At 31.8% G+C, this 12,758-nt stretch overlaps 2 protein-coding genes across 3 annotated transcripts; one reads left to right on the top strand and one right to left on the bottom strand.

The window, feature by feature from the left end:
- The first annotated feature begins 527 nt into the window (after positions 1 to 527).
- LOC101246475 (uncharacterized) lies at positions 528 to 6,295 on the top strand. 2 transcript variants are annotated; one of them, XM_004230335.5, is made up of 5 exons: positions 528 to 737; positions 4,003 to 4,271; positions 5,077 to 5,313; positions 5,422 to 5,639; positions 5,725 to 6,295. In XM_004230335.5, the coding sequence occupies exons 2-5, from the start codon at positions 4,020 to 4,022 to the stop codon at positions 5,987 to 5,989; spliced, it is 972 nt and encodes a 323-aa protein (XP_004230383.1). In that variant the 5' UTR covers positions 528 to 737; positions 4,003 to 4,019; the 3' UTR covers positions 5,990 to 6,295. The 2 variants fall into 2 exon arrangements, with proteins under 2 accessions (XP_004230383.1, XP_010314077.1); XM_010315775.4 differs by having other exon boundaries at positions 528 to 778.
- On the bottom strand, positions 6,170 to 9,723 carry LOC101252637 (MLO-like protein 13). Its single transcript, XM_004231262.5, has 14 exons — positions 9,456 to 9,723; positions 9,319 to 9,376; positions 9,047 to 9,243; positions 8,858 to 8,974; positions 8,081 to 8,138; positions 7,919 to 7,995; positions 7,741 to 7,815; positions 7,540 to 7,628; positions 7,379 to 7,428; positions 7,217 to 7,257; positions 6,889 to 7,098; positions 6,728 to 6,795; positions 6,594 to 6,654; positions 6,170 to 6,517 (listed from the first exon to the last, which is right to left on the bottom strand). The coding sequence occupies exons 1-14, from the start codon at positions 9,573 to 9,575 to the stop codon at positions 6,311 to 6,313; spliced, it is 1,428 nt and encodes a 475-aa protein (XP_004231310.1). The 5' UTR covers positions 9,576 to 9,723; the 3' UTR covers positions 6,170 to 6,310.
- Positions 9,724 to 12,758: the final 3,035 nt, after the last annotated feature.

Below are 12,758 nucleotides of genomic sequence, written 5' to 3'. Positions count from 1 at the left end.
CTACTAAGCAACCCCGACTTCTTGGACGTCACATTTACATCACAAATGTTCCGGGTTCCTATTTATTCAATTTTATTCATCAAGATTGTATTTACAATTTCGGATTTCTTTCATGAGTTATTTATCCGTAATTTAAGAACTTCTTGAGCTAGAATGATTTAAATCTGATCTTTATATGAATATTTCATGAATTTGCAGAATATTCAAAATATTCAATATATTTGCGTCTTGTAGAGTTTCATGAAATTTCAACGTCTACAAAATTAATTTGCATTCGTTTATTAAAAATTTGACATTAATAAAATTATCTAATTTCTTAAGGAATATGAAATCTAATATGGTGACATATAAATAAAAACGGAAGGGAATAATGGATTAAAATTTAATAAAATAAACTATTAATTATTATTTTGTGAAAGGTGTACAAAACTGCATGGTAGGTAAACAAGTTTTGCTATTTTAATATTAAATTTATTATTATTAGTATTTTTATTTTTATACACGTTCTCATACTTTTCCAACCAACTATTAACAATTTTATTATAAACAAACACAAGTTAAACAGCTAAATTAAAAGAGAGAGAAAAAATAATTTGGTGGAAGTCCTTAACGGAACCAATTTATTCCCGAAAAGCAGATTAATAAAGAAGCCTAGGAAAGCACAATAACACACACTGTAGCAGCATTTCTCCTTAGATAGTGGTACTTCGCCGGAACTGTGCCTCTACCGGTCACCGGTAATTTTTCTTGAAAATCCTTTCCCATCCTTCGATTACTGGTAAAGATTTCCTTTATGGATCACTTCTTTTTGGTTATTTTGTATCTTGGTTTCTGGTTATTTGCATATGTGAAAATTAAACTTAGTAATTATGAGAAATCATACAGCTGTCGCGGAAAAGCATAAGTTTTTTTTGGTGGGTTTTGAATTTTAGAGAGAGTGGGGTTTCATATACTTCCATTGTGGAGGTTTATAAAGAAAATCTTGCTTTATTTGGGAATTTCTTTTCTTGGTGTTTTGTAGTTTGGTGAGTACAGAGGAGCTCAGGATTTATGTATTGTTCTCCCATCATGTGGGAAATTCAGTATTAGTTTGAAAAGGAATTCACGTGTTGGTCATGATTTCAAATCTTGATCTGAAATCAGTGATTTAAAATCAGGTTGATTTGAAGTTTGAGATTTTCTCTTATGAATATGTTAAAACTTTGTCTACTCTTGTACTCCTTTGTTTCAATTTGTTACACGTTTTGACTTTTCTAGAGAACGCTTTTCTTGAATATAGTATTTTTGCCAAGGTGGATTTCTTTCTCAGTTAATATAGGAGTGGGTGCTTTCTTTTTTTGCCATTTTTTCATCTGTAAATTGTTAATAAACCCATTATGCTATCAGTATTTCTTACACATGACTCTTATACATTCTATCGAACTTAGGAATTTTATTTTTTTGTGTGTGTGATTTTGTGGTTTTTTTTTTTAATCTAAAGTACAGAAATAGGCTAAGAGTTCACTTCGAATGACATGGTGTTCAATACAGAAGTAGGCAAAGTTGGAGTGTGTAACAACAATTTCGACTTTATCTGTGTTTTGAACCATTTTCCGATTTAAATTTGTGGTGTTCTCTTGTAAAATATGAACTTATGCGTCAAGTTTTTTTATTAAAAAAATAATTTGAAATTACATATCCTACTTTTTGGAGAATTTGGGATTTGAAATTATGATTTGAATTGGAAGTTGAAATTTGTACAGTTTTCACAAACAAACACTGATTTTCAATCAGTCACCCAAATCCTATGTACGAATACCTACTTAGTTTTAACCCCACCTGGTTTAAGGTTCCACCAATTTGAAGTATCATTTCGTTGTAGTTTCTTGCTAGACTTCAATGTAATGATCACTGGACTTGCTCAAATAGGATGAATGGTGTTCTGTTCTGGTTCCAGATTCTCTATGTTGGTTAGTCATTCCGCTTCATACAGGCATGCCTTTGGTGGCATTGCATCTTTATGTGCATAGAACCATTAATGGTTCTAGTTTCTGGGAACTGATGGAAATACTAATGATATCAAATAAGAAATTCCTTTATGTTGTTAAATAGAGTATGTTGATCTGAACCTTTACGAACATGATAAGGTGGGCAAACTCATCACGTAAGATCTGAGTAGAGCATGTAGCTGGACATTAACAGAAAGTATTCAATTATATTTCTAGTAAGTTCGCGTAGCTCGATGGATAACTAGTTCATTACCTCTTTTGTCAACCTGGATATGAGTTTCGTTGCAATTGTAACTTTAATTTTCTCCCTCTAAAATCCTTAAATGAATCAATTGTTTTAACTCTCAACACCTTGCTCAGACAGTTTTGGCCGTTGTTACCCGAAAATTTCTGCATAGAAAACTTCCTACTAGATGGCGTAACATAATCTGACTGTTCAAATCATGTCTTTGCTCCTAATATTTGAGATGCAAGCTTAAACTTGCTCGTTATGGAGCTTTCTAAGAATAAGCACCTGAGAAATTAGTTGATATGTCCAGTTGGATTAGTCCAGCATGTCTGTTCAAAATATATCTCAGTTTGAGGATCTTGGAGTCATGGGCTCTAAAGTCTCTGAGGTTTAGAGTTTCTAATTGTTGACCTGCAAATTTTTAAATAGGCTTTTGTGTATATCCTTCCTCCTAGCAAATTTTGTTATCACATGTATCATGCCTCTTAGTACCCTTATTAGATTATAAGAAAATAGAATTTGGTTCTGCATTAATAGCAGGATACAATTTGGACCAACCAAACAAATTGAACAACTTCAGGACTTTATTTACTCCCTAGTTCTAGGTTAGATAGTTTGTATAGTCAGCCATGGATTTTTTGGAAGCTCAAAATGCCATATCATGTAATTATTGCATCTTCTTGATGCTGTTATTAGTACCACTTAATTACAAATAGAAAAAGGAATATAGAATGTGGAGTCCAGAATTTTTTTAGCTTTGGTCAAAATTGATTCTTTTTCAAGGCAGACGTTCTGGGAAAGGAATTTCGTAAACTCAACAAGTCATTTAAATCCACCATATTTAATTTGTTCAAAAGTCTGAATAATAGTGATTGCTTGATAGTACCTTACATGATCTGCCAAGTATAAATGTGCGTGTAGTGGGACATTGAGTTTATATGAGTAACTTTATATAAGCCAAGTTCAGCATGAGCTTTCCTCCTTTCCATTCTAATTGGCATATATTGCGGTGGATAGCAAGGGTGGAGGGTTTAAAAGTTGAATGTCATGAGATCGTGAGGAATCAGTTGTATAAATTATTGGTCTCCACACTCTACCAGTTTCCTTGATTACTTTATGCAAGACCAATAATGAATCTTGGTTCTTGGTGAAGTAAATGTTAGCAGGTCTGTTTTAACACATAGCTTGCACGTGCTTGAAAGGGAAATGTCAAACCAAAATCTTCCGCCTCGGCTACTTTAAACATCTGGCACTTGTGCTGCTATTTATTCTTGATCTTTTAAGGTAATAGGAGGGAAACTTTCCCAAAAAGGGGTTGAGGCTGTTAGGGTATGCCTCTTATCTTGATGCTACTGTGAATTCCTTCAAAGAATTCCTTTTTCTCAATAAGTTCCATTAATGGGTTTTATGGAACAGAATACTAGTTCCTTTGTTTTTTATGCAGAGAAAATTGTATGTTTCTTTTGTCAATGCAGATGTATGCATGATTTTTGGTGGAATGACATTGTTCATAATTCCAGTATTTGTTGGAGCCTCATTTTGTTGGGGCTTATTGGATAACACAGACCGGGTTTAGTGTAATTGAACTTATCTTTATCAAGTTCAGTAAAAAATATATGCTCATGTGGCGATATAGTTAATAGTTACCATTTCATTTTATTATCTTGATGGATTTTTTTATTTTTTTGATACAATATGGGCTTCAAAATTGTGAATAAGTATGAGAATATCTTACGAGTATGTGAGTAGATATTTGACTTGTGTATCTGTCTTTTCATCTCACAGGTTTCTGGTGTCGAACAATGATGCCTGAGTCGACTGATGATTTGGAGAAAGCCAATATTAGCAGTGGGAGTCATGTAAAGGAAGACAGCGAGTATGTGAGGCTTGTTATAAGAAATGAAAGAACAGATGAAGTTGGAACGTCACAATCCCAATCACAGTCTAGAAAAGAGGCTATTGTATGGTGGATCAAGGCCATTATATGGTGTATTTTCTCTCTGATAATTCTACTAGTTTCCATAAAATGGGGAGTGCCCTTTTTTTTCGAGAAGGTATATGCCTCTATCTACGTACACTATATTTCCTAATTTGGCTGGTGCACTTTATTATTTGTCCGTCCAAAAAGATTGACATATTTTGATTTTTGAGGTTGACAGGTTTCCATCTTTAGAAACTAGTTACAGTTACATTCCACTTGACATTGGCAGACTTGTTGGCCTCACTAAGTATAAATGAAATTGTTTGGTACAAGGGTATTTTTGGTATTTCATGCATAATTAGCTTATGTCTTAAAGGTCTCCTTTCTTTTTAAATTTTATGTCTAGTCAAAAAATGCCAAACAAATTGAGGTGGATTTTACTTGAATTGTTGTCATATGTGCATCCTCGTATGTTGATTAAAATTGACTAATGGCATGAGATTCTGGGATTTCTGATCATGTTCTGTCTACAGATATTACATTACAGTGCATACAGTATCTCTAGACACTAATGAATATGTAATACTTAAGCCTCTCGAATCGGGTATTCGCGCATTAATTTGAATAATTTTGTGATCTGCACCAAAATATTGATAATGAAAATGGAGGTGGAGTCAAAAAAAAAAAATGGAGGTGGAGAAAGATAACACTTACCTGTTCAAAACATATCTGTTTCAAAACGATAAGACTTAACTGTTATTTATCAAGGTAAAAAATAGTATGATTCAGCTCAAGATCCTTAGAGACCGGTATCTGTCTGTAGCTAATCAGTGCATTACTCTTGCAATATTTGTTCTATTTTTTTGTCTTCTGTTTTCTGGTGATAGAAGATGCATAAATGAAGTCCTTGTTAATCGTTGCATTCTTAAATTTTGTAGATTCTAGTTCCAACACTACATTGGGAAGCCACTGCATTTGGCCGTCCAGTTCTTGCCCTCGTACTTGTAGCTTCTTTGGCACTATTTCCGGTATTTTTTATTCCTTCTGGACCATCAATGTGGCTCGCTGGAATGATCTTTGGATACGGTCTTGGATTTGTTATTATAATGGCTGGAACAACAGTTGGGATGATCCTGCCATATTTCGTTGGCTTGTTTTTCAGAGATAGAATTCATGTGAGATACCACCACATACTGTCTAGTTTATTAGTTCATTAGTCTTCTGGACTGGTATTGTAGTTTCCTGTATTTTAGTTCATGCTTTTTTACTGATTGCATCTGCAGCAATGGTTGAAGAGATGGCCTCACATGGCAGCTATGATTAGACTGGTGGGAGAAGGGAGTTGGTTTCATCAATTCCGTGTGGTTGCGATATTTAGGATTTCGCCATTTCCATACACAGTCTTCAATTATGCAGTGGTGGTGACAAAGATGAGGTTCTGGCCTTATTTTTGGGGATCTGTTGCAGGAATGGCTCCCGAATCCTTCATTTACATCTACAGGTTGATACCCCAGACCTCACCCCTCCCTTCTTTTCCATATTTATTTGCTGATTTGCTTACTCTGTCTTCTGCAATTTGTCTGCAGTGGTCGCCTAATTAGGACATTTGCGGATGTGCAATATGGGAACCATCATCTGACTACAGTTGAGATTGTCTATAATGTTATTTCTTTCATTATAGCAATTGTCACCATAGTGGCTTTCACAGTCTACGCCAAGAGGACTCTGAGGCAACTTGAAAGTGAAGAAGAAAACAATGGTGAAGGCTCTACCTCTAATCTTGGGAAGTTAGAATTGGAGACTCTTCCGATGCAAAAATCCAAAATTCCTAGTGTTTGGTCTACTTTGTAGTTAGAGGATTCTTAACCTTGGACTTTATCGAGATAACTAGTGTGTAAATAATTTGAGCTAAAGAGGGAAATGTTTTATGCGTCCCTCCATATTTGTAACTAGGAAATTGGGAGATGCTTTTCGCAGAAGAAAAAAAAATAGGTGTTGTGTAACTAGAGATGATGCCTGGGCCAATTGATATTGGAAAATGATGACAACATTTGATTAGGCAGCATGAACATCTCTCCCTCTCAGTGAAAAGTTAACAATGTTTACTCTTTAAAGAATAATGTATTGTTCATCCTTATTTTTTACACTCAAGAAAAACCAGTAACTGTACAACTAAGGAGTAGTGTGAGGCTTGTTTGGATAAGAAAGCTCAACAGTTGATGAAATGTCTTGAATTTCATTGCATGCAGGTCTGTTAGAAACAGTGATGCTTTCTTGTGTTTCTGTGACCATCTTATTGTGGCTTGATGTACCAGCCCATATCCTCAGAGAATCTTCTGTCTGCTCACCAAATATTCCTCTCTTATATGTGGTTCCCATCTGTTGTGAAAAAAAAAAGAGTCCTCAATAAGAAAGAGGCGTCTGAGTAAACAGAATGAGACAGGTATTTATTTACCTGTGTGACAAGAGCATATAAGGGCAGAGTACTGTAACTGCAAAGAACTTGAACAATCACCCTGTGGCACCACAAAATCTACATGGTCACTTTCTGTCAGAAACATATTACTATATGGGATTTGAGTAGCTTACCCAATAATAAGTCTTGGAATAATGAAACCCAAATCTTCCATGATGCATGATTTGAATCCATAAGTACACTGGAGAATTGTCAAATGACAGTTTTTTTCATGTTAGAAAAGAAGAAAAGTGATTGAAGTTAAGTTGAAATAAAAGAAGTTAAAAGTTATTACCCAAATCCAGACAAAGAAAGCAATCTCAAAGGAGTTTTGGAACAAAATGAAGTGGATTAGGTAAAGGACAAGATTTGGACTGTCAAACCAAAACAACTCATCAGAAGGTTTAATTGGTGTGGTTTCATCTACTACTGATGACCTCTCTGAAACCTCTTGAGCCAATTCTGTTATTATGTGCTCCAATTTTGTTCCTACTAGAAGTAGTAGCTGCATAAATTTTATCAAAAATATACACATCGTCAAATATGGACAGTGGTGATTCATATAGTCTTATCCCAATTTATTCAAACAGATGCAGCAAACCAGTTTTTCAATGGTCACTTACAACAAGAGGTAAAAATGATAGCCAAAAGTAAGAGTGCCATCCTGCATATTTTAAACCATACATTAGTTTAAGCGAAACATATATAATAAGATATTAAAAAAAAAAAAAAAGTAGCAAAATTAGGAGTAAGATTTAGTAATACTTAGGATAAAAAATTAATACCTGCAATGTTGATCAACAAAAACAGAACAACAAAAAGCCACAAGTACCAGCTGTTCAAGATCAATTTCCAAAAAGCATAAATTAGCTCGATTAAACATAATTAAATATAAATTACCAAGTAATTATCCTATACATAATTAGTATATGTAGTGTTAATTTACCTGATTCCAACAATCTTTTTGAAGTCATGCTCCAGTGTCCGCAAAATATATCGGTGAAAATTATACGTAGGATTGGATGGACAATGTTTCTATTATCACACGATAAAATGCATTATAATTGCGACTAATTAAAATCATAGAATTGACACAAAGTAATTATAAAAATGAAAGATAAAATAGAAAGAATTAAGTATTGCTTACCTTGATAAATCCAGTCCGCAAGACAATATAGTCTGACTTTGTTACTGAACCATAAAATTGTTTGAAAAATGCTACCTATATATATTTTTTTTTTATATTCATACACATGAAAAATCGTCATTTTTCTTTGAGTAAAATACATAATTATTATCGATCTTTAATAAATAAAACATCGTACCGTCCAACTAATGAGAGCGTACTTTCTCCAACGTTTACCAGCTCTATCCACAAATGATTGAATATGGAGAATATGCACTACACATAGAAAATATCATGGTAATAATTCGTTAAAAATTACAGACAAAATTGTATAAACAATAATTAACTAATATAATTATACCATGATGTGGTTTTGATTGCTTTTGAATTGAGTTCTCCCAGTGTCTCCATTGTTGTATCTATTTGAGGCCCAAAAAAATAAAAGAGAACTAATTAGGTATTGCTCATTTGTTGAGGGTTATAAACTTCGTGACAATCATACATATACGTAGTTTTCTCTAGTTCTTATTTTTTCGATGCTTGTTAATTAGTAGAGATTTGTTATCTTATTAGGAATAGTAAGATACGGCCTAACCTCCTTGCTTGTACTTATTCCTATTGATATATTTTTATTTTCCAATAAAAGACCGCTAGACACTCTGTCTACTGATAAAATTACTCTTAAAAAAATGTTAAATGGTTAATTTTACAATACACAATCGAATATTAATATAATAGTTAACGACTAGGGAAAAATGCTAGCAATAATTACAATTGTTAAGTATATCGATCTTGGGCTTGAAGGATAAGTCCATAAGTATACGTTTAAATGCAATTATGAGTTGTGTTTTTGAAAAGTACGTAAAGTAATGGCCCCCCCCTTTTTTTTGTTGAATAAAACAAATAGATGTATTTTATCTTAGTTATTTGAATATAATTTTACGTAAATCGGCTCTTTATACTAAACGAATAAATGCATAGCGTGTTTTCTTTGTCTCAACTCTCTCTTTCACTTCACTTACTCACTACACACTATAATATTTACTCGTGTATTTTTTATGTGTAATATTTATATGTTTTTTTTTAATTTACAAATTGGGAAAGAAATTGAAAATGAATTAATTGTTAAATATTTTACCTTAGCCCCTCCAAGAACCATGGTGGTGGCACAGAAGATAACATGTGTGACTGCCAATACAAATATGAAAATGTGTAGTTGATGCAATGCCTCCAGTGATAACAGTGGAACTTTTCCCTACACAAATTAATAAATTTAAATCTTATAATTGAAATAACAGTAATTAGACAAAGGAAAATAATGATTCACCTCGTGATGATTACAATGTTGTTCACCGCTAGATCCAGCTAAAAGATGTCTCCCAGTGATGAGATGTTTAGAAGTTGAAGCTTCTTTAAGCTTGCATGGAAGCATTACTTTTGAAATATTTTCAGGAACACATATTTGGCTTATTGCCCCTTGAGACACCGTCAATAGCAGAGAAATAAATCCCAAAAGCATCAATTCTGCAAATTCAATTTATTAACCAAAAAAAAAATAATGTAACTACAAATACAGAATCAATCCATGTGTCGTCAAACCTTCTTTTAATTTCTGGAGTGCCTTGAATAGGGCATCTTGATTCTTTTGCAAGAAGAACTGTAACACAACAACATCATCGATCAACTATTGAACGTATATAGAGTAACGTACCATCACTTTACTAGTAGAGACCAACCTTTCCAAGGCGATGAAGGCCACGTTCAGCAGCAAGTGAAATGAGAACAATGATGAAACAGACAACGGCAACGACCCATGTTGGTGTATACTCCAGAGACGACTCAGACTTTTCCGCCATATTTAACCTTAATGCATGTCTTGATGAATTAAAGACATTATTTGAGACTCATAGGCATTATTATAAGGGAAATTGTACTGCATGTTTCAAACGAACGCAAAGCATAAGTGTCAGGGGAGGAAAATAAAGTATCCTAAAGGTGAGCAACAAGCAAAGAACAAATGTGTGTTATTATATCAAGTCTTTTTTCACAAGAAAATCAAAGTTTCATCAGAATAATATTACTTTGCTAACTGAAAAAAAAAAAAGTTGGATAATTGCCAAAGAACTTGTACAAGAAATCACTGACAGTGTGTAAAACATATATTTGCTTTGTACCAAATCTTTCAAAAAGGTATAAATGACACCTCTTAAAACAAAAGCCTATAAGGTACTACTTACTATTTTCTTCTGAGAAAATGTTACATATTAAAAATTTTGGACTTTCTCTAATAAAGTAAGATAAATTTATGCCCCACGTTAACATGTATCCAATTATACCATTCTTTAATTAGAGACGGATTAAAAAAAAGTCATATAATAAAATAAATAAGATATCAATTTTTAAAATAGGATGAAAAATATCTCTCCAACGTTTATGGAAGAGAAAGGGGAAATCAAAGGGTGAAAAATGAAGAGGGTATAAATACATTATTACTGTAAGAATTTCTTACACAATTAGATTTTACTATTATAAGTTATACAATTGGATTATGAAGAATTACCATTTTGTTTATTTGAAAAACAAACAAAATGTCCAATTTTATGAAGAAAAAAAAAACATCTAACGTTATTTATTTTGAAATTATAATTATCACATTATAAAGAGGTTTAATCATGTATATATATATATATATATATATTTATATGAGAGAGAATCTTAGACCCTTCTACATGGCGCCAATTTATTTCCAAAAATAGTTTTTCATTTCATAAAAAAGTTGTGACAGTTAACGAGAGTTGTCATTTTAATGAAGAGTTGTAATTTTTGAAAAATTGTGATTTTTATGAAAAGTTGTGACTTTAATGAAGAATTGCGATTTTTATGAAAAATTATGACCTTTATGAAAGATTATGAGCTTTTCAAAGGGTTGCAGCTTTTCTAAATAGTTGTAACCTTCTCGATAAAGTACAATAAACATTTGTTTACACTACCTGTTATTATTTATAAATATTGGAAATTCCTCTCATTTTAAAACAATGAAAATTTGGTACCTCTTCTTCTTCTACTACTTCTTCACAATTAAATATTTATCTATTTTGCTCATGTTGAGTGGCTGACTGACATCGCTGTTTATGTTACAGATTCTGATATTTATTTTCAGAATCATTAATTTATTTTATGTTATTAAGAATAAATGACAAGATGTAATAATTTAATTTTCCTTTATATTGTTAATATTTATTGCTACGTATGCAAGATATTTAATTTTAATGAATGATTGATTTTTAATATTATTTATAAATTTTGTGATGTTAAATTCTCACGAGAAGCATAAATAGTTTTACTATTTATAGATTTATTTAAATAACATCATGAATAAGTAAGTTGCCTATTTACTCTAACAGCATTTATAATTTAAATTCTAAGTAATAGTTATTCTTGCGTACGTGTTAATTTTTTTTTAAAAAAAAAACATTTGGCTTTATCTGTGTAAAAATAAATATGTGGAGACTATGATTACGTTAATTTAAAAAAATTAAGATTTGTAGTATATGGATTATCTTTATTAGCTCTGATTATGTCCGAAAAAAAATCAAAATATGAATGTATTTTAAAACTAAATAAAATTAAATGAACATTGATGATGAACATAATAATTAGTATTATTCTTGCGTACATGTTACTATCGAAGAAATTACAAATTTTAGTGATTCGTCATAGCTTTAGGCGGACAAATTACATAGCAGATATTTTGATAAGCAAAGTTCCAAACAAACAAGAAAAAACACATTGTTTGAAATAATACACCCAAAATTGATTTGAAAATATATTACTTGACTTAATTAATTTCATATAAAATTCGCGTAGAATTATACAATATTTGATTTACTTATTCTAAAGGTGGAACCCTTAAACTTGGTTAGTTTTTCCTCTCAGACATCTTAACAGTGTCACTTTCCTATTGAATCTCATGAATTACTCATAATTTGCACCTTTTAAACATTATTGACTGACATGACACAAAACTTTAACAAATACTTTTTATTAATTATGCGCGTGCTCAAATGAAAAGTACAACCACAAATACTTAAACCATCAAAATAATCTACACATCAATCAACCTTGCCAAAATAAAAATCCAAATAAAACCTAGAAAATCAAAACATTTTAATAGTTTCAATAGTTCAACCCAAATAACTCTAAGAATGAATGCTTCAATAGTTCCTTTGTTGTTTGCCCTTCTGAATGGATCTTGATCAAGACATAATCCTACCATGTTCTTAAAATTAAACTTTCTCGGAATTTCTTGAAATACTTGTTTTTTGCTTTCTCATAATGAAAAATTCAAAAGCGCTTAATAATTTTCATAAACAAGAACTTTGAAGGAGGACTTTGTGATTTTCATGAACTAAGACTTTGAAGGAGAGACGAAATAGGGGAAGTCTTTCTTGTATTAATTCAAGAGCAGTAATACTGAAGGAAAAAGATTAACTTGAATTGTATTCTATAATGTATCACTTCAAGGGTGATACGGTATTCCAGCCACATCGGTAAACATTAAACACGAAGATAAGAAAGAAAACGATGACTCAACCTATATTTGACTTAAAAATTGATGTAGAAACTCCAAAATTAGCTACCTTATAGTTTCATCAGAATCTATAAGAAAAATCGATGAAGAAAAGAGATACTTTGAGCAAGTCCAACTTAAATAAGTCCAACTTAAATATGACAAAGAAAAGAGAAAGAAGAGAAAAAAAAAGAATTGAAGAGAAAAAAGGGAGAAAGCTAGGATTAATACATAGATAAAAGGGAATGAAAACGTGGTGCATTTCACACCAGCTTTTTTAAATCATCTTTATGAACTTAAGCGATATGAGAATACATTTTGTGTCATGGTAATTAATATAGTGTTTAAAAGGTACTATTTATGAATGATTCGGGAATTCAATAGAATATGAAGTAGCTAAAATGTGTGAAAGAAAAAACTGAATAAATGTAAGGACATGAAATAACAATATATATACTAAACCTACAAA

This window comes from Solanum lycopersicum, chromosome 1 (assembly GCF_036512215.1).
Source record: "Solanum lycopersicum chromosome 1, SLM_r2.1".
Taxonomy (NCBI): Eukaryota; Viridiplantae; Streptophyta; class Magnoliopsida; order Solanales; family Solanaceae; genus Solanum; species Solanum lycopersicum.
The sequence above is the reverse complement of the archived record's forward strand: the minus strand, read 5'-3'. Positions and strand labels throughout refer to the sequence as shown.

Excerpts from the sequence above, each read along its gene's own strand:
- LOC101246475 (XM_004230335.5), top strand. The coding sequence starts at position 4,020 with ATGATGCCTGAGTCGACTGATGATTTGGAGAAAGCCAATATTAGCAGT. Across the intron at positions 5,314-5,421 it reads TTTTCAGAGATAGAATTCAT|CAATGGTTGAAGAGATGGCC; the intron begins GTGAGATACCAC and ends TTGCATCTGCAG. Across the intron at positions 5,640-5,724 it reads TCCTTCATTTACATCTACAG|TGGTCGCCTAATTAGGACAT; the intron begins GTTGATACCCCA and ends ATTTGTCTGCAG.
- LOC101252637 (XM_004231262.5), bottom strand. The coding sequence starts at position 9,575 with ATGGCGGAAAAGTCTGAGTCGTCTCTGGAGTATACACCAACATGGGTC. Across the intron at positions 8,975-9,046 it reads AACATTGTAATCATCACGAG|GGAAAAGTTCCACTGTTATC; the intron begins GTGAATCATTAT and ends TAATTTGTGTAG. Across the intron at positions 8,139-8,857 it reads TGGTTCTTGGAGGGGCTAAG|ATACAACAATGGAGACACTG; the intron begins GTAAAATATTTA and ends GGCCTCAAATAG.